General features: G+C 42.7%; 1 protein-coding gene across 1 annotated transcript in view; it reads right to left on the reverse strand.

Moving 5' to 3' along the window:
* The window catches only part of esama (endothelial cell adhesion molecule a), a 112927-nt gene extending 92274 nt beyond the window's left edge, over positions 1–20653 (reverse strand). The window contains exon 1 of the mRNA XM_078198930.1: positions 20368–20653. Within this exon, the coding sequence (XP_078055056.1) occupies positions 20368–20428 (61 nt within the window). The 5' untranslated portion in view covers positions 20429–20653. The remainder of the gene's footprint in view (positions 1–20367) is intronic.
* Positions 20654–24310: the final 3657 nt, after the last annotated feature.

The raw sequence follows: 24310 nt of genomic DNA on the forward strand, positions 1-24310 counted from the left end.
ATAAGTATCCTTGGGAGGAGATTAAATCAAGGCTCCTCCGTCTGCCCATTTAAGTGGGTCAAGCAATGCTGAAGATGCCCTGCTACCATTCAGATGGCAGCAGGATGTCCGCAGTGACTAACAGTACAGTACATAATCCCCTAAAGATACGAGATAAACGTAAGATACGGTTGATAATGATGTGGATATACTGTTTTAATATTCCTCCACTAACCAACATCACTACAAACAAACTGGTCATTTATCTCACTGCTGTTTCCGCAAGGAAATATTTACTATGATAACATTTGCTTCATTCAAAAACTAATGAATTATGCAAAAATGTTTTTGAGATCTTTCAGCATAAGCGACCATATAAATAGAGTGGGGTTTTTTTTTCAGTTATTTAATTAAAAGACGACTGGGGTTTTTGCCAATGGAAATGTCACACTGGAAATAAATGGTTCAAAACAAATAAAGTAGATTGTAAAGTTGGGAGAATATCCTGAAGTACCTCAGAAATAGGAAAAAGAAACTTTGGAAGGAATTGCCACTCCAGCTAGTGGTGGGTCAATTGTGACGGATGGGGAAAATTTGGAGTAATGGGGAAAGACAGTTTTCCATCATCAGGAAAGGAGTTTGGAATTTTGTTCTTTGGTGGCTCAACTCTCCCACTGATCCAAATCGGGAAATACATTTGCATCTCATCAATGCTGATTAAAAGCCCAACTCGCCAGAATCACATTCCACCTCCATATTAAGTGCCCTCCCTGTCAGTAGATAACTAGAATGGTCTGTCCCACAACTCTGCATGGCAAGTTGCACTTCATCAACCATTTCCATAGAATCATAGAATAGAATCCTACAGTGCAGAAAGAGGCCATTTGGCCCATCGAGTCTGCACCAACCATAATCCCACCCAGGCCCTATCCACATATCCCTACATATTTTCCACTAATCCCTCTAACCTATGCATCCCGGGTCACCAAGGGGTAATTTAGAATGGCCAATCAACCTAGCCCGCACATCTTTGGACTGTGGGAGGAAACCGGAGCCCCCGGAGAAAACCCACGCAGACACAGGGAGAATGTGCAAACTCCACACAGACAACGACCCGAGCCAGGATTCGAACCCAGGTCCCTGGAGCTGTGAAGCAGCAGTGCTATCCACTGTGCTACCGTGCCGCCAAGGTAAGTATAGGCTGTTTTCCCCCACATCTTTAAGAGGGTTGCAATTCGGGTGGGTGTATCACAGACAGCTCCAAGATTGGACAGCGAAGGCGGGGAGGGAAAAGAAATGTCAGGACAATTGATGGAAGGTGGGTAACGTGTCCAGGGAAGGTGTAGCGTGCTCTAGAGGGCAGAGTCCATTGAGTTGACAGTGGGATCCTCGGGGACAAACTTAGGCTACTCGTGGTGGGAGGGAGCACAGTTAGTCAGCGGGGGAAGTGGGTTGCTGTAGGGTGTTAGGTTCACACCCTGAACCTATCAGTTGATGATATCATTGAGTCACAGAGACGGACAAGAAAAGTGGCACAGAGGAAAGGTAAGAAGTGTTGGCTATGAGGGGAGCCAAGGCATGTGGAGGCGAATGATTGCAGGGTACAGGGTAATGGCTGGGGGTGGGGTGAGGAGGTTCAAGGGTGACAGAAGCAGGTGATATTGTGTGGGTCAATAGTGATGGGGAGGGGAATCGGTGGGTGACAGGGAAGGGTAAAAGGCAGTGGCGTGAGTCCAGAAAGTAATGTGCATCATCCTTCCAGTAACAGTAATGCAGTGGATTTGATGTAAAGCTGCAATACCTCAAAGTGGGAAGATCTTTGAGTGGCTGGATTTCAAGGTCAGCGCAATTGGCTGCCTAAAGGGACAATTTGATAATCATGAGGAAACTTCAAGAGAATTTAGCTCATTTGTGATCCTCACTCTATGGTGAAGCCCACAAGGCAACAGGTTTCTTCCTGAATCATGGTCTCAACCTCAGGATCCCAGCAAGCAATGGAGCTGCCATTCTCCACCACCTGCCAGCAGAGGCAGGGATGAAGGGGGCAGGGGGGAGAGAAGTGGATTCCTCCAGGGGCACATCTGGTGGAGGGCAGTCAACTTGTGACTCCAAAATTTCATCCAGCCAGGTGAATGGTGGTGGGTGACAATGGATCATGTGATTGGTCCTCTACGCTGCCAAGGCAATGGTCTCTCTATACAGTTGAGGGTGATAGAGACAAGCAGATAAGTGCCCACCTGAGACTTCCTGCACTTAGCTCTCACCACACTGGTCAAACAGCAATGTCGCCATGTGCAGTTATGTATGAATGGGAGGAACACTCAACTCTGGTCCTCCGTGATGTTTCCTTCTTCGAAGGGTGGGCATTCTATGTCTAGACAAAGGCCAGGTGAAGGACTTATCACTTGTCTGCTGGCTTTGAAATGGAGGGAAATCTATAAGCGATTTGCACAATAAATTAATTAATCACTTCATTTTGTTCACACGCCCCCAGAGGTGATGTTGCAAGCTGCAAGGAAGCCTGCCTTGGTAGTGGTTCTCACCCAAATAAGGAGATTGAGAGCCAGTTGGCATAGGGCCAGGGTGATAAGAGCTTGTGCAAAAAGAAATGGCATGACCCTTATAAGATCAACAGCACCTTCGACTCCATGAGGTAACAGCAGACTTCTTGCCTGCCCCACCACATTTTGATGAGATTCTCACATGGCTGATCTGAAAAGCAGGAGATTGCACATGTTTACCCATCCCCACATCCAGGGGGAAAATCGCATCGACTTTCACATCCAGCATCACACTGTGTCCAAGATGGAAAATTCCACCTTTTAGCTTTGTAGAACGTTCCTTTATCAGGCAGGATTTTCACTGTTGACTATATACCATGGAACCTGAAGGGAACGGGTATGAAGTGTAAAATCCATGTTAGCGCTATTTGGATATATTGCAAGTTGCTGATTTAAACTAATCCGGGTGTTCTGAGGCAACACCAGGCTTTTCTAACCCACAAAATTCATTCAAAACAAGTCAGGCTGCAGGAAGCATATGGATAAGGAGGATATAGTTGTATGGTGTCAGATTGTGTGGGCTAGGGCTATATGTAGCCTAATCTTGCTTCAAGGACAAGTCTAAACAGAGCACATACCATGGAACGGAGTTGAATGCCTATTGTTTCATTTCCTCAGTGTGCAATCACTGGCCACATCACTGTCCTAATTATGTTACGCATTGTCATTTTTGTCTGAGTTTTTGGAACGGAACTGCTCAAATTTAAACTTCCCCCTCGTTAGTCAGGCTCCAACTGTCTGGGATAGTTCCTAAGAAAATGTCTAAACTTCCTGACATTATAAAGAGTAAAAGGGTTAAAAGCTTCAGATGTTGAAGGGAGTCACCATGATCCCATTAACTTGATGAGGTTGTGTTGTTGGTTAACATCTTTCATGCAGCAGCCATCAAAAGGCTCCTGTGCTTAACCTTCACCTGCAACAGTAAAAGGCTTCATACTGTTAGGAGGAAGCATTACACGACTGCTCCATTGTTTAAGATCAGCACCTTGCCAGCTCCCAAACTTCTGGCTCACGTTCAGACTGGAGTCCACTGGAGATGAAATGGCTGGAGGTACTCTGACAAGATCAAATCTGTCGGTAGGGCTTGTATCATAATTCGCTCCAAGACATGCAAACACAAAGGCCAAAGAGCAGAGTACACCCATCTTGTCCATGCAGAGAGCCCAGCTACTGTGCACAGAATCATAGAATCTCCACATTGCAGACGGAGGCCATTCAGCCCATTGAGTCTGTACTGACAACAATCCCACCCAGGCCCTAACCCGTAACCTTACTAATCCCTCTAACCTGCACTCCCAGGACACTAAGTGGCAATTTAGCATGGCCACTCAACCTAACCGCACATCTTTGGACTGTGGGAGGAAACCGGAGCACCCAGAGTAAATCTACGCAGACACAGGGAGAACGTGCAAACTCCACACAGACAGTGACCCGAGGCCAGAGTTGAACCCAGGTCCCTGGAGCTGAGAGGCAGAACTGGAGAACTGAGAGAAGTCATTGGAGGGAGTATGGCGTAGATTTACTAGAATTATATGTGGGCCTCAAGGTTTTTTTTATTATTCATTCGTGGGGCATGGGTGTCGCTGGCTGGCCAGCATTTATTGCCCATCCCTAGTTGCTCGAGGGCAGTTGAGAGTCAATCACATTGCTATGGCTCTGGAGTCACATGTAGGCCAGACCAGGTAAGGACGGCAGATTTCCTTCCCTAAAGGACATTAGTGAACCAGATGGATTTTTCTGACAACGGTTTCATGGTCATCAGTAGATTCTTAATTCCAGATATTTTTTATTGAATTCAAATTCCACCATCTGCTGTGGCGGGATTTGAACCCAGGTCCCCAGAATATTAGCTGAGTTTCTGGATTAATAGTCTAGCGATAATACCACTCGGCTATCACCTCCCCAGAATGAGAATGGATTAAGAAAAATGAGGTTAAGGGGCAAAATAAAAACAGAAAAAAAAACTGGATAAACTCAGCAGGTCTGGTAGCATCTTTGGAGAGAAAAGCCACCCTTAACATAGAATCCGTATGATCCAAAAGCATCTACAGTGTTTCTCTCTCCACAGATGCTGCCAACAATTTCTAGTTTTAATTTCTTGTTTCCAGTATCCGCGGTATTTCATTTTTATCTGGGAAGTTAAGGGATGCTTTGATCAAAGTGTTCAAAGTACTAAGTGGATAGGGAAAACTGGAGAAACTATTTCCACTAATGGGAGAGTCTAGGACGAGAGCATTGAGCCTAAAACTTGGAGCCTGACTTTTCAGGAGTGAAATTAGGAAACAAAGGGGAGGTAATGGCATAGTGGCTAGAAATCAAGAGGCCCAGGCTAATGCTCAGGCGTCAATGGTTCAAATCCCATCTCAGCAGCTGGAATTCAATTCATAAATCTAGAATTGAAAGCTAGTCTCTAATGGTGACCATGACAATTATCATTGATTGTAAAAACCTGTCAAAAATGCCCTTTAGGGAAGGAAATCTGTCGCCTTTATCCACTCTGGCTCCGGACCCACAGCAATGTGATTGACTCTTAACTATCATCTGAAATGTTCCGTTCAAAGTCAATTAGGGATGAGCAACAAATGCTGGCTTTGCCAGCAACACCCACGTCCCAAGAAAGAGTAAAGAAAATAAATGCTAATTCATATAAAGGGTGGTGGAGGTTTGGAACTCTCTTCTGCAAATGGCAATTGATGCTAAATTGTTAATTTGAAAGCGGAGATTGATAGATGGGCAAAGACAGGTCTATGAATCAGCTATGATCTCACTGAATGGCAGAACAGGTTCCTAATCAGTTATGGGGAAACAGGAGAACAATACCACACGAGAGGTCATCAGTCAAGACACATTAAGCCATCTACCCAGAGAAATTGGCCAGTATCTTCCTACTTACATCTATGACATTTCTGATGCCCAATGCAAATTCGACAGTTTCCTGGCTGTAACCATCTGAATACATTCACACCTTATTTGGATAGCTTTTAGATCTTTACTATACCCAATAAAATTCATTTTGGCTTTAGTAAACCACAAGTATTCTGCCATTTAATCTCTCCTGCCTTCCAATCTATCACAGGCCTTCCCCTAACTTCCCCCCCCAATCCCCCCGCCCTTTCACCTCAAATTCTATATTGTCTTCAGTTCCGATGAGGAGTCATCAACCTGATACGCTAACTGTTTCTCTCCCCTGACCTGCTGAGTATTTGCATCATTTTCAGTTTTTATTTCAAATTTCCAGCATCTGCAACGCTTGGCTTTTGTGTTGGCGTCCCTGAATCCCACAGCTTTCAATAAGTATCGAAAGCCTCCTCTATATTACAACAGCGGCAACACTTATTTCATTAGCTTCAAGACATCTGGAGGTTAGGAAAGGCATGGTATAAAGGGAAATGTTTCATTAAAGTACTTGTATGATGAAGAACTGTTGTATCCTCACTCAACTGAGTGTGATGCAGGATACAGGTCAATAACCAGCCACAAGGTATGCATTGGAGGCATTCAATCAAGAATTTGAGGGACCAGTTTGCATGAAGTTTCGAGCAGTCAGGCTGATATTTTATTAAATTCTTATCCCAGTTTACAGGCCAAACCTCTCCAGGTATTCATCTTTTCCAGTGTCACTGAAATGGTTGCTCTGTGCCACACTTTTGTTACTTGCAGAAACGGGCAAAGTTAGACCCAACAGCTCACGTGACAAAAGTTGACTAAAAAGACTTTTTCTTTGGTCAACAATTTGGATTCAGTTTGTATATTAGGCAGAAGAGAAGTGCACGAGAAAGAGAATCAAGTTTCGCTGTGATGTCTTTGCGAGTGCACTGGGACCAGGGGCTTTGTGCTGCTGCTCAGGGTGTGTACTCACTTTTCCAGTCTATTTTGAGTGACTGGAGTCTCTGTTCCTTTTGCGATGCATTAAAAAAAAGGCTATTGTATCGCCTCGGAGCACTGCTCCTGCACATTTCCCAGAGAGGAACAGGAATTACTTTGGCAGATTTATTATAGTCCAGGAAGCTCTCAGGTTCAAACCATGCTCTACACAAGAATTAGAAAAGATGCGACAACTGGCCTCAGCACCTCTGAACTGAGTGAGGACAGAAGCAGAAAATAATTACTTTATTATAATAAAAAGCCTACTCCTCTGAATTCAAACTGGCAAAAAATAATTATTTTATTAGCATAAACTTTCCTATAATATTTGTTTAATTTTTTATATATGGAATAATTCAAAATATCTTAATAAAAATGGCTGAATTGTCAGCAATAGACTACTCCACAATTTTCCAGAGCAATAATCAGTCAGAAACTTATGGCAAATAGTTTTAGAATGAAGTAAATACAGCTGATTTAAAATGCTGCAATATTGTGCTATCTGCTGGGTTGTGATGTAAACACAAGTCCTTGGAGGGTTAATGGAGGAGGCAGACACTCCTTCGAATGTCACTTTAATCCACAGTAACATTATTTTTTGCTTCCTTTCTCTCCAGTTAAATGCTGCCCCCTTGCCCTGGGGTCGTGAGAAAAACAGTGGGTAAGTTTCTCAACGGCAACACAGCTCATGTCCGCACAAAAAGCAAACATACCAGTGTCAAGCCGAAACTTTCCATAATCTGTCACAAGTATGTGCTGGAGACATGCACAAGCAGAGCTGTCCCTCAGTCCAGCCATCCCAGAGGCCGTTACACTGGTTAAGGAGCAGGATTTTCCATGAAAAGTAGTCTAACAGCATAGATAAAAACCCAGCGTGTATACATACAGGAAAATGTCACAGGAAGAATGGGAATGATTAAGGATCAGCAAAAGCAGATCTTCCAGTGGAGGCAGAGAGTATGGTTGATATAATATATGAGTACTTACCATCTGTCTTCACGAGAGAAGGAGATTCCTCCAATATTAACAGTGAAGGAGGTGGTAGCAGGGGAATCAGGCAAGATACAAATAAACAGAGTGGTATTTGAAATGTTGGTAGACCTCAAATTAGTAAAGCCAATTGGTCCAGATAGAATTAACCCTAGGTCACTGAGGAAAGTAAAAATTGAAATTGCAGAATAGTCACGATTTAAGTTTATTCATTAGTGTCACAAGTAGGCTTACATTAATACTGCAATGATGTTACTGTGAAAATCCCCTAGTTGCCACACTCCGGTGCCTGTTCGAGTACAGAGGGTGAATTCAGCATGGCCAATGCACCTAACCAACACGTCTTTCAGACAGTGGGAAGAAACCGGAGCACCCGGAGGAAACCCACGCAAACACGGGGAGAACGTGCAGACTCCGCACAGACAGTGACCCAAGCCGATTGGAGAATTACAAATGTCACACTCCCATTAGAAAAAGGGAGAGAGATAAAACCACTCCTCGGCAGCATAATGCCCATTTACAGCAAAACATTTGAGAGACAATAACCTGGGACAAAATTAATTGTCATTTGAAAATGAACATCTGTATGGATTTATTAATAGCAAATAGTGTTTGACTAACCTAATTGAATTATATGATGAAGTTGGTGAGGGTATTGTGGTTGTATAGGTGGACTTTCAAAAAGGTATTTGAACACCGACCACATAACAGACTTGTTTGAAATGAAATCTATGGGATTAATGGGATGGTGGTGGTGTGAATATAAAATTGGCTCAGGGACAGAGATGTGAACAACTGATATTCAGACTGGAAGCAGGCATACAGTTTGTTTCCCAGAAGTCAGTAATGGGATCATGCCTCTTTGTAATACACATATTTATGGAATTAATACGCAGCATAATTTCAAAGTTTGCAGATGACAGGATTACCACTACTGCACAGTTTAAAGGATATTAACAGACTTAAGACTGGTGAAATGGATGGACATGATGTGGAGATGCCGGCGTTGGACTGGGGTAAACACAGTAAGAGTTTTAACAACACCAGGTTAAAGTCCAATAGGTTTATTTGGTAGCAAATGGATGGACACATGGCTCTGAAATTTAATATAGTAAGAGTTTTAACAACACCAGGTTAAAGTCCAATAGGTTTATTTGGTAGCAAATGGATGGACACATGGCTCTGAAATTTAATATAGTAAGAGTTTTAACAACACCAGGTTAAAGTCCAACAGGTTTATTTGGTAGCAAATGCCATTAGGTTTTGGAGCGCTGCTCCATCGTCAGATGGAGTGGATATCTGCTCTCAAACAGGGCATACAGAGACACAAAATCAAGTTACAGAATACTGATTAGAATGCGAATCTCTACAGCCAACCAGGTCTTAAAGACCCAAGAGAATGTGTGTACAAGTCTCTGAAAGTTTCCTCTGGGTGCTCCGGTTTCCTCCCACAGTCCAAAGATGTGCAGGTTAGGTGGATTAGCCATGTTAAATTGCCCCTTAGTGTCAGGGGAATTAGTTAGGGTTTAATGCATGGGGGTTATGGGGATAGGGCCTGGGTGGAATTATGATCGATGTAATCTTGATGGGCTGAATGGCCTCCTTCTGCACTGTAGGATTCCATAAAGTGGTAGCACTGTGAAAAAGGCAGCTGGAATCCTTAATTTTATTAACAGAGTAATAGAATGCAAAAACAAGGAAGTGATGCAATAGCGTTAGAAAACACTGGTTAGACCTCAGCTGGAGTATTACAGTCAATTCTGGAAACTACACAGGATGGATGTCAAGGTCTTGGCGGGATGGTGCTGAAGGGATTTCATGGCATCTGGAATGAGGGAATTCACTAGTGTGAAGAGACTTGAGAAGCTGTTTCTACTCTCTTTAGCACAGAGATAATTAAGGGGTGATTTGATAAAAGGTGTAAAAATGCTGGAGTAAATGCTGCAACTGTACAGGACCTTGGTGAGACCACATTTGGAATATTGTGTGCAGTTCTGGTCACCTCACTACAAGAAGGATGTGGAGACACTGGAAAGAGTGCAAAGGAGATTTACCAGGATGCTGCCTGGTTTGGAGGTTAGGTCTTATGAGGAAAGGTTGAGGGAACTTGGGCTTTTCTCTTTGGAGCAGAGGAGGTTGAGAGGAGACTTGATAGAGGTTTATAAGATGATGAGGGGGATAGATAGAGTGAACGTTCAAAGACTATTTCCTCGGGTGAATGGAGCGGTAACTAGGGGGCATAACTATAGGGTTCATGGTGGGAGATATAGGAAGGATGTCCGAGGTAGGTTTTTTACTCAGAGAGTGGTTGGGGCGTGGAATGGACTGCCTGCAGGGATAGTGGAGTCAGAAACTTTAGGAACATTTAAGAAGCTATTGGATAGGCACATGGAGTACTTTGGGATGATAGGGAGGAAATAGCTTGATCTGGGTTTAAGACAAAGCTCGGCACAACATCGTGGGCCGAAGGGCCTGTTCTGTGCTGTACTGTTCTATGTGCTATTCTATGTTCTAAATAAGAGGAAACTGTCTCCAAGAAAATTAGTCAAACAATACAGAAGAGGCCCTTCAGCTCATTGAATCTGCACCAACAAATCTACTCTAAAGATACAATAATCCCACTTTCCAGCACTTGGTCCATAGCCTTGAATGTAATGATATTTCAAGTGCTCATCCATGTACATTTTAAAGATTGTGAGGTTTCCCCACCTCTACTACTCTCCAGACTCCCACCATCCTCTGGGTGAAAAATATTTTCCTTCAAATCCCCTTTAAAAATTTTCTACCCCACATCTTAAATTATGACCCCTCACTAGTGACCCTTGAGCAAAGGGGAAGTGTTGGTAAACAGATTTAAGTGGATTTACACAGCAAGTTACAGTGATCTGGAATGCAGTGGCCAAAAGGATGGTGGAAGCAGCACAGATTGGATAAATACATGTTAAGGAAAGAATTGTGGGAGTGCGTGGGACTAGTTGGACAGCTCTACCAAAGAAATAGCAAGTCCTTCAGTGCTGAATTATTCAATGTTTCTATGATAAGGAGAGAATAATGTCAACAAAAAGAAGGATATAGTCATCGACTTCAGGAAGCACAGTGGAGGACGTGCCCCTGTCTACATCAATGGGGACAAAATAGAAACGATCGAGAGCTTCAAGTTTTGAGGTGTCCAGATCACCAACAACCTGTCCTGGTCCACCCATGCCGACACTATAGTTAAGAAAGCCCACCAATGCCTCTACTTTCTCTGAAGACTAAAGAAATTTGGCACGTCCGCTACCACTCTCACCTACCTTTACAGATGCACCATAGAAAGCATTCTTTCTGGTAGTATCACAGCTTGGTATGGCTCCTGCTCTGTTCAAGAGCACAAGAAACTACAACGGGTCGTGAACGAAGCCCATTCCATCACTCAAACCATTCTCCCACCCACTGACACTGTCTACACTTCCCACTGCCTCGGAAAAGCAGCCAGCATAATCAAGGACCCCACGCATCCCGGACATACTCTTTTCCACCTTCTTCCATTGGGAAAAAGATACAAAAGTCTGAGATCACGTGTCAACTGACTCAAGAACAGCTTCTTCCCTGCTGCCATCAGACTTTTGAATGGACTTCCTTTGCATTAAGTTGATCTTTCGCTACACTCTAGCGATGACTGTAACACTACATTCTGTACTCTCTCCTTTCCTTCTCTATGAACGGTATGCTTTGTCTGTATAGCACGCAAGAAACAATACTTTTCACCGTATGCTAATACATGTGACAAATATAATTCAAATCAAATAATATAGAAAATAATCAAATAAGAAGAAATTCCTGACACAGATATAGCGCCATTCATGTCCTCAGGATATCCACCAATGAAGTACTTTCGAAATGTGATGTAGGAAGGGAATTGAGTGCAGCAAATAGCAACTGACTGGCTAGATACCCTGTTAAGTGTTGATTGAGGGACAAACATTGATCAAGACCTCTGCCCTTCAATTATGCCATGCCATTTTGTTCTCCATTCACCTGAGAGAGCAGATGAGATTTCAAGTATACTGTCTCAACTGACCGAGGACATCTCAGCCATTACTCTCTCAACTACTGCATTGGAATATCAACCAGGATTACATGTTCAAAATGGGGCCTGACCTCAATCTCAATCCGCCGATGAAAATTCAGCAAAAACCTCAGTAGTCAAAGTTTTCATACCATTAAGATAATGGGAAAGGGAAAAAGGAATTGTAATTTTCGAAAGCAGATTGGAGCATTGCTGAAAAAAAAGAAGATATTGTGTCGAAGCTTTTCATCTTGCATTCTTCTGGGCAACTGCAAGAATACCAATGTAAGGAAAAACAAATTTATACTGCACGAGAAGAGAGCGCTGATTGGTAGAGGTGTTGCCATGGAGAATGCACCAGTTAATGGTGACTGACAGTTAACTAACAAACATTGTTTGAACTTTAAACCAGCCAACTCAACTCCAACTGGTCAAGACATTGCCCTGAGGAATGAACCAGCAAATGGCTATCACATATTATGTTTCGCTAAACAAGTAATATGTAATCATCTTTTTCTGCAAAGAACAAGGCCCTGTATATTAACATATGTAGCTTCCAGTACACACACATGCACCACACTGCAAGCTCAACTGCCAAAAAATACCTTCTGTTTATCACACAAAATGTGTAATATGGTATCTGAATTTCAATGCTAATGTGATGCCAGGCATGTAGGCCATACATCCCAAGAACTGGCAAGTCATATCAAACAGCATGTCCCTTTCACTGTTCAAAACAGGACAAGGCACAAACTATACCCAACTATCCCGTACTTGCAAAATTCAAAACAGTGTCCAACATGATTTGATTGGGTGATAGGACAATATTTGCTAAATAACCCTGAAGTGTGCCAAGAATTATTCTGACAACCAAATTAAAATTGTCAGACTGGTTCCCAGTATGGCGCATTTGAACATATTGGAAACTACATATATTAATACACAGAGCCCTGTTCTTTGTAGACAGAAAGAACAGGTACACACATTGCACCTGTTTCAGCTAAACAAAATAGCTGAATAAGTGACAGCCATCCATTGTTTTTTTCCTCAGGGCAATGCCTTGACCAGAGTTAAGCTGCTTGGTTTAAATTTCAAACAATGCTTAGCAGTTAAGTGTCAGTCACAACCAACAGATGCATTCACCACAGCAATACCTTCAGCAAATCAAAATCCTCTTGCCAGCCAATTAGCACTCCTCTCATACAATAAAAAATTGTTGTTCTCCCTCATGTCCTGATGAGTGCAAGATAAAAAGCTTAGACAAAATGTAATTTTTTTTCCAAGCAATACCCCAGGTCTGTGCTACCAAATCACTAAAGCAGATTTCAATTTCCTGGATGTATAGATCAGGCAAGGGCTCTGGGATATCAAGAAGTATTGGACATGCTCCCCATAATTTTCCACTCTAATTAATGGGTGCACCCAGAGTTTTTTGATATGAACGCCCAGGGGACACAATTCCATTCTAGGAGCATATCTGGAAAGAGGATTTTCGGGCCCAGTTTACATTACGTGTCTCCCACTCAGAAACCAAAACTGTCGAGACCAAATCGGGATGGCGGAACAATCTTCCGGTTATGGAAATATTCCCCCCCCCCCACTTTTATTTTTCTCTAATGGAAGAAAGGAACCAGGTGATGGTTGGAAACACTACAATACTCAGTGCATTCCTATATAATGTGGAAGAAACTCAGAAGAGAAAAATCCTGAGTTAAGCCATTGTATTGTACTGTGTTAAATTATCTCAGCATGTTAGCATTGGGTGGGTGGGTGGGTTGGGGGGGGGGGGGCGGTGGTGGTATTTCAATTAGTTTTGTAATAGGAAAGAACATCAGCAAGGATCCTTCCTCCTAATCCCCATGTATGTATATTGGACTGCGCTGTTCTTGCTGCTCCAAGAGAACAGTTGCCAAAAAAATATTATTTTCCGAAGGTGGCACAGTGGTTAGCACTGCTGCCTCACAGCGCCAGGGACCCGGGTTCAATTCCAGCCTTGTCTGTGTAGAGTTTGCACATTCTCCCAGTCTGTGTGGGATTCCTCCGGGTGCTCCTGTTTCCTCCCACAGTCCAAAGATGTGCGGGTTAGGCAAATGTGGAGAACTACGGTAAAAATGCACTGAGTTAAGAGGATAAGGTGGGGGAGTGGCCCTGGGTAAGATGTTCTTTGGAGAGTTGGTGCAGACTCGATGGGCAAAATAGCCTCCTACTGCAATGTAGGGATTCTATGATTCTATATGTACAGGGTGGAAGTTACAAAAAAAAGGGGAATAACTGAATCAACAGTATCAGAAAGCTGTAGGACAAATACTAGCAAAAAGAAAACTACCATTTAAATAGCAGTCAATGAATTTATATCATATCCTTAAGTAAATGCTTGGTTATTCATTCCCAACAACTCAAATCAAAATAAAGCTTCAAAATGCAAGTATGTGGTTCATTCCAGTGATGTCATACATCTGATGGATCACAACATAAAAGTGTATCTGCAAACAAATGAGAAGTGTGACGATACTGTGCCTTTAAGAAATGTATTTTTTAAAATCATGTTTCATGTGTGAGGTATGTTTAACATTTAGCTCTGGTTTACATGGTGCCAATTTGTCTGCAAAACAGTCAGCTCCCATGCTGAGAATCCAGGATAATAATTGATCTTAGCTCATGGGGGTGTTTGTTTTAATCTGAGTTAGTGCATTTCTGTTTATTTGGGTTTTCTCCCTGGGGTTTTGATTAGGTTGATTGATAGAGGCAGAGTCATGTGAAGGGGAGCAATTTCTACTTGATCATGAAAGAAGCTTGAGGTGTCTCACTCTCTGGAGGCTGCTGTTTGAGTGTCAGAAGACAGGTGTCTCTCTGCCATTCCCTCCTGAAGTGTTTAAAAGCTCTAGGACTGTTAACAAGTAAAAACATGTAGGCCTGTGTTGTTTGCTAACTGATTTTGAAGAAGAGTTTTAAGTCTATGAGAGGAATATTGCTTAAATTAGAACTAGTCAAAATAGGTTAGCAGAATTGTATTATGTCATGTTTGAGTATTTCGACTAGTACAAGTTAAGCTAACTCATTTGTTATTGTTAAATAAAATTTGATAAAAGCTTCCTCGTGCATCAATAGAATCACACCTGGAGTGAAACATCTTATTCTCACACTAATGCCAAAAATAGAAAAAAAATGTTGGGGTCTAGTCGAGCTTCATAACATACTTTGGGGGGTTTTGTTCTGATACCCTAACAAAAGATAATCATCAAACCATTCCTCCCACTCCCCATGAAGGCAATGCTCCTTTAAAAGTGGTACAAACAGATCGTATATTATATCAATTGTGAATAAAGAGCAACAAGCAACAAGACCATCTTTCACTTTTTTCAGTTGTCTTCCTAATAAAGTAAAGCCTAATGGTTCTCACTGAACTGTGTAATAGTCAGCATTTTATAAGATTCCTTTTGGTCTGTGTCATTCCTGTACAATGATGATTGCACTAAAGAATGAACATTTTTCCACTGTATCTAAATTTGAGAAACTGGCAATTGCAAGGCCAGTATATATATGAATAATTTACATGCCATTTCCCATCTTTTCTGGACTATACGGACATTTTTTAAAAGCACAGGATAAATACTCGGAGTCATTCTGATCTCGTAGTCTCCAGGTTCTGGGATAATCTTCCCACAGAGAGAGCCTGTTATAGCCTGAGACAAAGCACCATCCTCGACTGTGGCAGCTGGTCTAAAGCTTTCAATATAAAATAGATAGCTAAGGCTCGAGGAACTGGCGAGAAATCAGAGTTCAAAACATTTTGGTGCAGCCTCATCATAAAGCGACAAAACCCGAAAAATTATTTTACTTCCTGTATCCTTCTCCAACCCCTCTGAGGAGTTTGCATTCCTCCAACTCTGGTCTCTTTCTCCACTTGTTCTACCACTGCCGACAGCCATCTCGGCACTAAGCAGTAGAATTCCATGCCCCCAATCCTCTCCGCACCATTCTTTTCCTTTTCACACGCCAGTTAAAATTATATTTAATTCATGACCATTTCTCTTCCAGGGTATGCCTTCCTTGAAGAAGTATTGCTTTTCTCTCCAACGGGATTTCCATTTGTCTCTTTTACCACGTTCACCTTCATTGGTTCATATTCCCCTCTGGGTGTTTGCCATTTAATATCTAATGAAATTTCTCCCTCTTTTTAGTTCTGATGAAGAGCCAATGGACTCGAAACATTAACTCTTTTCTCTCCCTACAGATGCTGCCAGACCTACTGAGAATCCTCAACACCCTCTGTTCTGTTTTCAGATTCCAGCATCCACAGTATTTTGCTTATTTTAGTGCTTAAATTCTAACTCGTTGATGAAGCATTTGGTCACTCATCCTAATTTCTTCCCCATGGTATTGGTATCAATTTTTACCTGATCACATTCTGGCCAAACACATTCAGGTGATAGATAAATTCAAGCTGTTGTTGGGGCGCATTAATGATTAAATCTCTCTTTTGCATCAGAAGGCACGGAAAGCTTTATAAGGAGTTGCACAATTGCTAATACTGTGCTATTAACTCCCTGCCCCCAGAAAGGAGAGATGGTACCCTAAGCTGGAGGCCCATTGTAATCCCACTACGTCAGGGGAAATTTGAAAGCTAGTCTCAGTAAATGGTGACCACTGACTGCCATGCAGCCCCATCTAGCGCACCAATGCCCTTTAGGGAGGGAAATCTGCCTTACTTAGGTCCACAGCAATGTTGTTGGCCCAGCACACCACTCAGTTCAAGGGCAATTAAAAATGGCCAATAAATATTGGCCTTGCCAGTGACACCCACATGATATGAAAGAATAAAAGAAGAAGCAGCACAGGATCCACCCTAATATAGCTTAGGAACATTACATGCGCCCAGAGTTAAATCATTCTCCAGAGTTGAATGAAATTACCTCAAAAACACACAAGATCTAGTTTAATGTTGGACTCTGTACAGCAGGTTGGTGACACCCGATCCAAGAAATAGGAGGGGTTATTTGCTAATTCTATTCGATATCAGACACTCAATGGATGTGAATCACATTCTCATTTCTGTCATGGAATCATAGAATCCGACAGTGTAGAAGGAAGCCATGCGGCCGATCGAGTCTGCACTGACCACAGTCCCACCCAGGCCCTATCCCCATAACCCCATGCATTTACCCTAGTTAGTCCCCCTTACACTAAGGGGCAATTTAGCATGGCCAATCTACCTAACCCACACATCTTTGGACTGTGGGAGGAAACCGAAGCACCCAGAGGAAACCCATGCAGACACGGGGAGAACGTGCAGACTCCGCACAGATAGTGACCCAAGCCGGGGATCAAACCCTGGCACTGTGAGGCAGCAATGCTAACCACTGCGCTGCCCTTGGAGATAACGTGTCCCCACATTACAAGGCATACTTCAGGACATCCCAAAGCATTTTAAGGGTAGTTACTATTGTGATGAAGCAAATTCAGCCCCCAATTTGTACATACCAAGCTCTCATGAATGAACAAATATTCTGGAGCAAGTTATTTTAAAACTGGTGTTGATAGAGGGATACGACTCTTCGTCAAATAGTGCAATGGGATCTTTTGATCTGCCCTCTGTTTAACATGTTATCCAGAAAACTACATCCTCAGGCAGGGCAACGGTCCCTCCGTATCAGCATAAATTATATAAAATCAAATTTCTGGTATGGAACTTGAACCCACTCTGACCACTGAACCACAGTTAACATCCTGGGAGTATAATTTTTGATGGCAAAATTCTTGTTACAATGAATGGCATTAATTGTACTGTCATGGTCCTTAGAAAGGTGAATATGAAAAGGTTCAGTAAACTTATGACGTGAAGATATTGCCATAAGAGGCAGTGGTGGGTGTAGGTCGCAGTTCACTTTATAACGTGTATTGCTACACAGGTCACTGTCCAGTTGCTGCCAAACACAACATTCAAAACTTGCATCATTTGGACTTTTGGGGCTGTGTAAAGTTAATGCACCAATCTGTCCTTGAAAAGGACAAGCCTTATTTTTATGCTGCATCAACCTTATTCCTGCCTCTTAACCAGCAGCTTCCTGACTATCTGTGTTGCCTTATGGATCACAGTGCTGCTGTGACTCAGTTGGAGAAGCTCCCTCCTCCCAGTCACAAAGTTTTAGATTCCACTCCAGAGACTTGAGCACAAAATCTAAGCTGACACACTTGAGCAGCACTTTAGTTGTGGCTCAGGAGGTAGGGCGCTTGCCTCTGAACCAGAAGGCTACATGTTCAAGTCCCACTCCAGGACTTGAGCATAAAATAAAGACTGGGTGGCCCAGTGGTTAGCACAGCTGCCTCACAAGCACCAGAGACCCAGGTTCGATTTCAACCTTGGTTGACTCTGAGGAGTTTGCACTGTCTAGGTAAGATGCTATTTCGAAGAATGGGTGCAGATTCAATGGGCCGAATGGTCTCCTTCTGCACTGTAGGGATTCTATGATGCTCCAGTGTGGTACTGAGGTACAACTGTGTTTTGGATGAGACATTAAAGAAGCGCACTATGCCTTCCCTTTAGTGGATGTGAATTAGCGTAACAGAGTAATGACCCTTTGGCCCATCATGTCTGTGCCAGCCATCAAGTACCTATCTATTCTAATCTTATTTTCCAGCACTTGGTCTGTAGCCTTGTACACTATGGCATTTCAAGTGCTCATCTAAATGCTTCTTAAATGTTGAGGGCTCCTACCCCTTTCAGGCACTCTGGGCGAAATGATTTTTCCTCCTGTCCTTATCATATAGCTGAGACTCCTGGTTATTGACCCCTCTGCTAAGGGGATAAGTTTCTTCCTATCTAACCGATGTTTGTCTCAATTTTGTACACCTCAATCAGATCCTCTCTCAGCCTTCTCTGCTCCAAGGAAAATAACCCCAGCCCAAACAGCCTCTCTTAATAGCTGAAACGCTTCAGGCAGCATCCTGGTAAATCTTCTCTGCGCCCTTTCTAGTGCAATCACATTGTTCTACAGGACTTTTTAGGGGTGGGCTTGGGAACTAGCCTTAGTATTCTGGCCACCATTTATCCCTCAATAAACACAAAAACAGATCATCTAATCATGATCACATTGGTGTTTGTGGGAGCTCGCTATGTACAAATTGGCTGTCATGCCTCTGACTACACTTAAAGTTCTTCATAAACATGCCCCAAAGTACTGCAGTGAATATCACGAAAAGCACTATGCAAATGCAACTCTTTACTTCTTCAAGGACCATATCCCGTTTTTGCAAAATCAAGACAAATTAAGACCTACAGGTTATTCCAAAAAGACTTCTTAAATCAAATAGGTGAGGTGACAATCTCATAAGATTGTAACCAAAACTGATACGGGGGTTAATGAATTCAATGCTGGTTCAATATTCAGAGAGCGACTTTTGTTCTCAGCAAACGGGAGGTCTCCTGAACAAGACTGATACAAACCCACTAAGTGTTTTCCAACAGTAGGAATGAAATACTGGGATAGTGCAGTCAGAGCTGTTTGAACCGAAAGCATCATGTTGCAACACACAAGATTGAAAGGTTATGGGGGTTTGTTCCTCACAGAGGCATCATTTAATAGCTTTGCCTTAATTTTTAAAAAAAGTATATATAAAGCTATTATGCATACATTTGGAAAACAGTAAATTTGTTAGAATGCACATCACCCCCAAGTAGATCTTGAAAATTTAAACCATCCTCTTGTTTCAATTTTTTTTGCTCAACTTTGCTCTCCACCAAAGCTCCTAATCATAATCACTGTCATAATTCGAATAAATGACAGGTACATTCCTCAACAAAAACAAACATTTGAGGCGACACGGTGGCAGTGGTTAGCACTGCTGTCTCACAGCGCCAGTGACCGAGGTTCGATTCCTGGCTTGGGACACTGCCTGTGCAGAGTCTGCACGTTCTCCCTGCGTGCGTTTCCTGCGGGTGCTCCGGCTTCCTCCCACAGTCCGAAAGATGAGCTGGTGCATTAACCATGCTAAATTTTCTCTCCGTGTACCCGAACAGGTGCCAGAGTGAGGTGCCAGAGTGTGGCGACTAGGGGATTTTCACAGTAACTTAATTGCAGTGTTAATGTAAGCCTATCTATCTGTGACACTAATAAACAAGCTTAAATTTACAACAATTAAGGGGGGGGGAGAAATCACAGCTCTTTAAAAGCCCTGTTAGGATGGTGAATTCTCACCTCTGAAGACCAATTGTCTCGCTGCGGGGAATGTGGGGGTTATACACACACAAAAAAATCAAAACTGTTCGTTTTGGCTAAGATCAAGCATCAGATCAAGCCCAAGATCAGGGTGCCTGTTCTTGTCAGCTTGGATTTTGTTTGTCTCTCTCGTAGGGACCATGAATTGGATACAATTTGAATGGTTTCTTTGGAGCAAAGCAAGGAGATGGATTAAGTGCTTGCCCTGTCCGCTCACACTGACGTTGTAATAATAGAAGTTTGTGTTACTTTTTGGTGCGTGAGGGAATGTGAAAACATCTCGAGTTTGAGAGAGTTATTCTGTGATCAAGGTGCTCATTGTTTCACAGTGGCCGGAGCCAGCCAGATGAACAGGGACCATTGATTCTGGTCAATTCCACCTGCAACATGCATTCTAACATATCAAACCCTACAAATTCAAGGTGGATTTTTCTTGGAGTGTAAGAAAATCCAGTCGGGAAATCCAATGGTTTATTTTAAAATCCATCCAAAAGTAATTGAGATGAAATTTAATCGCTACATTAGCGGCAATAATTGGGGTATGTTTCCTGCACATTGCATCGGTGTTGTAATTGTAAACGCTCAGTAAACTGAGATGCTGAAAAGTAAAAGGCACTAGAATGTTTTAACTTGCTTAGCACAAATGAAACAGGTCTCTATAAATAAAACATGCGTCCCATAATAACAAAAAACAAAAATACATTCTTACCATTAAGCACAATCGGTGTTACCAGCAATGAAGTCCAAAGTGTGAATTGCATCGTATTCATAGTGATTTTCCCTCCCTGCTTAATATCCAAAGACACCAGCAGCTCCGGATTAGTTTCCCTAGAAAGTAATCTCTTGGACTGGAAGCTGGCAAACCAGCCGACTTGTATTCATTCGGGACAGTGCACTGATGCGACTGTTTAAAATGTACTCTGACCGGCGGAGGCTGCTGTGCACAGCCAACCACAACATTCAGCGCTGCCGCATCTATAGCCCTAAGGCACTTCAGCTCCCCAAGAGCCGCCTGTCAATCAAACCCACCCCGACCTACCTGTCTGTCTGTCAGTCTGACCAGCAGGTCCCGCCCAGGCACCACACTTGCCAATCACCACCGGGGTACTTTGCATGGGGCAGCTTGATTGGCTGTATGATAGATTCACTGCTTGTCAATCAAATGCACCTGCAACAGCTTATTGACATATTTAAAAGGATTGGGGTAAATCTCCCAGTCTTCCCAATTAGTTCATTAGAAAAGGACACTTGTAAATGTAAGCCGACTTGTGACTAATAAATCAACTTTACTTTTTATTTTACTTGAGAAATGTAGGCTCGATATTGGCACACAGTACTGAGGACACTCAGTTTTCTAAAATCTTTGATAAACATAAAAGGAAAATACTGCAGAATCTGGAATCTGAAACAAAAACAGAAAATGCTGGAAAATCTCAGCCCTGACGAAGGGTCATCCAGACTCGAAACACGAGCTCTATTCTCTCTCCACAGATGCTGTCAGACCTGCTGAGATTTTCCAGCATTTTCTATTTTTGCATCTTTGATATACGTGGGTTTAACATTATTTTATTATTTATTTGTGTCACAAGTAGGCTTATATTAACACAGTAATGAAATTACTGTGAAAATCCCCCAGGTCGCCACACTCCGGCATCTGTTTGGGTACACTGGGGAGAATTTAGCACAGCCAATGCACCTAGCCAACACGTCTTTTGGACTGTGGGAGGAAACCGGAACACCCGGAGGAAACCCACGCAGATACAAGGAGAAAGGGTAGACTCCGCACAGACAACGACCCAGGCCAAGAATTGAACCCAGGCCCCTGGTGCTGTGAGGCAGCAATGCGTGCCACTGTGCCACCACTTTACACTTTAATGTGGTTGAACATTTTCTGTTTTTGCATCTTTGATCTGGTCAAATTTCTGGTTGTGGGAGCTTGCCTTGTGTAAATTGGCTGCCTGGTTTCCTGCAGTATTACTGTGACGACACTATAATTGTTTGTCATTAAAGACAGAAAGTGCTGGATAAACTCTGCAGGTCTGGCAGTATCTGTGGAGAAAGAAACAGAGTTAATGTTTCAAGTCCATACGACCCTTCTACAGAATTTATTGTTTGTAAACTGCTTTGGTATGTTGTAAAATATGCAAGTTTTTTTTAAACTGCAATTTTCAGCGTCGTACCCTGCAGGGTGTTAATGCATTGTTGAGGATTCAGATACTGAAAGACAGACTGGAGGGTTTAAGCTACTAAGGTACAACTCTAGGTCCATGAACTGGTTTTCCAAATCATTTAAATTACATGACGACAGACCAGTGCTTAATAGAAAGAATTTTGGTTCACAGGCTGCAATCATTATTTTAGAATTTAATTAGATGATTTCTTTTTATTTCTTTGTGGTATATGGTTACCCATTCCCCTGAGAAGTTGGTTGTGAGTCACTTGGCAGCCAGCCATCCCAGTGTGTCCCAGACACCAATTATCCCTCAACTAATATCACGACAACAGATTAACAGATGATCATTATCACATTGTTGTTTGTGGGAGCTTGCTCTGCACAGATTGCTGCCTTTACAACTGTGACTAGACTTCAAAGGTGGTTCAACGGGTGTAAAAGACATGCTGAGGTTATACATGACCCAGTAAGGAGTCATTTACAGTGCAGAAAGAGGCAATTCAGCCCATTAAGTCTCACCGTGGAACAATTCAATGCATTCCACACCATAGTGAGAGGGTTTGAGTACGAGAGGAGGGATGTCTTGATGCAATTATACAGAGCTTTGGTGAGGCCACACCTGGAATATTGTGTAGTTTTGATCCCTTTATCTTAGAAAGGATATTCTTGCTTTCGAGGGAGTGCAGAGAAGGTTTACCAGACAGATTCCTGGAATGACAGGGCTGACATATGAGGAGAGATTGAGTTGGTTAGTATTGTATTCACTGGAGTTCAGAAGAATGAGAGGGGGGATCTCATTAAAACCTATAAAATTCTAACAGGACTAGGGGGAGGCGATGGCCTAGTGGTATTATCACTTGACTATTAATCCAGAAACCCAAATAATGTTCTGGGGACCTGGGTTTGAATCCCGGTGGAATTTGAATTCAATAAAAAATATCTGGAATTAAGAATCTACCGATGACCATGAAACCATTGTTGATTGTCAGGAAAACCCATCTGGTTCACTAATGTCCTTTAGGGAAGGAAATCTGCCGTCCTTACCTGGTCTGGCCTACATGTGACTCCAGAACCAAAGCAATGTGGTTGACTCTTAACTGCTCTCTGAAATGGGTCTCAACAAAGAAATGAAACCGGACGGACCACCTGGCATCAACCTCAGCATCGGAAAAGACAACGGCAAAACAAACAGCCCTGTCAACCCTGCAAAGTCCTCCTTACTAACATCTGGGGGCTAGTGCCAAAATTGGGAGAGCTGTCTCACAGACTAGTCAAGCAACAGCCTGACATAGTCATTCTCACGGAATCATATCTTATGGATAACACTCCAGACACCACCATTACCATCCCTGGATATGTCCTGTCCCACCGGCAGGACAGACCCAGCAGAGGTGGTGGCACAGTGGTATACAGTCGGGAGGGAGTTACCCTGGGAATCCTTAACATCGACTCCTGACCCCATGAAATCTCATGGCTTCAGGTTAAACATGGGCAAGGAAACCTCCTACTTGTTACCACGTACCATCATCCTTCGGCTGATGAATCAGTATTCTTCCATGTTGAACAACACTTGCAGGTCTGCTGGCCAGCCAGCGACGCCCATGTCCCACAAATGAATAATAAAAAAAAAGACAGGATAGATGCAAGAAGGATGTTCCCAATGGTTGGGCGGGGGTGAGGGGGCGGTGGGGGAGAGGTCACAGTCTGTGGATTCCGGGTATACAGTTTAAGACAGAGATGAGGGGAAATCTCTTCACCCAGAGAATGGTGCGTCTGTGGAAATTACTTCCACAGAAAGTAGAGTTGAGATGAAAATATTGAATATTTTCACAAGGCAGTTAGATATAGCTTTAAAGTTTTTTTAAAGTTTATTTATAAGAATCACAAGTAGGCTTACATTAACACTGCAATGAAGTTACTGTGAAAATTCCCTAGTTGCCACAAGGACACCCAGGTCCTGCTGCATACTCCCGTCTCCCAATTTACAGCTATTCAGGTAGTAATCTGCCTTCTTGTTTTTGCTTCCAAAGTGAATAACCTCACACTTATCCAAATTATACTGCATCTGCCATTGATTAGTCCACTCATCCAACCTGTCCAGATTATTCTGAAGGATCTCTGCATCCTTGTCACAGTTCGCCTTCCCATCCAACTTGGTATCATGTACAAACTTTGAGATGCTACATTTTGTTCCTTCATCCAAATCATTAATATATATTATGAATAGCTGGGGTCCTAGCACCGATCCCTGTGGCGCCCCACTAGTTACTGCCTGCCAACTTGAAAAACACCCATTAATTCCTACTCTTTGTTTCCTCTCTGCCAACCAGTTTTCTATCCATCTCAGTACATTTGTCCCAATCCCATGCCCTTTAATCTTGCACAATAATCGCTTGTGCGGGACTTTTGACAAACGCTTTCTGAAAGTCCAACTATACCACATCGACTGGTTCTCCTTTGTCAACTCTACTAGTTACAT

This window comes from Mustelus asterias, chromosome 27, assembly GCF_964213995.1.
Source record: "Mustelus asterias chromosome 27, sMusAst1.hap1.1, whole genome shotgun sequence".
Lineage (NCBI taxonomy): Eukaryota > Metazoa > Chordata > Chondrichthyes > Carcharhiniformes > Triakidae > Mustelus > Mustelus asterias.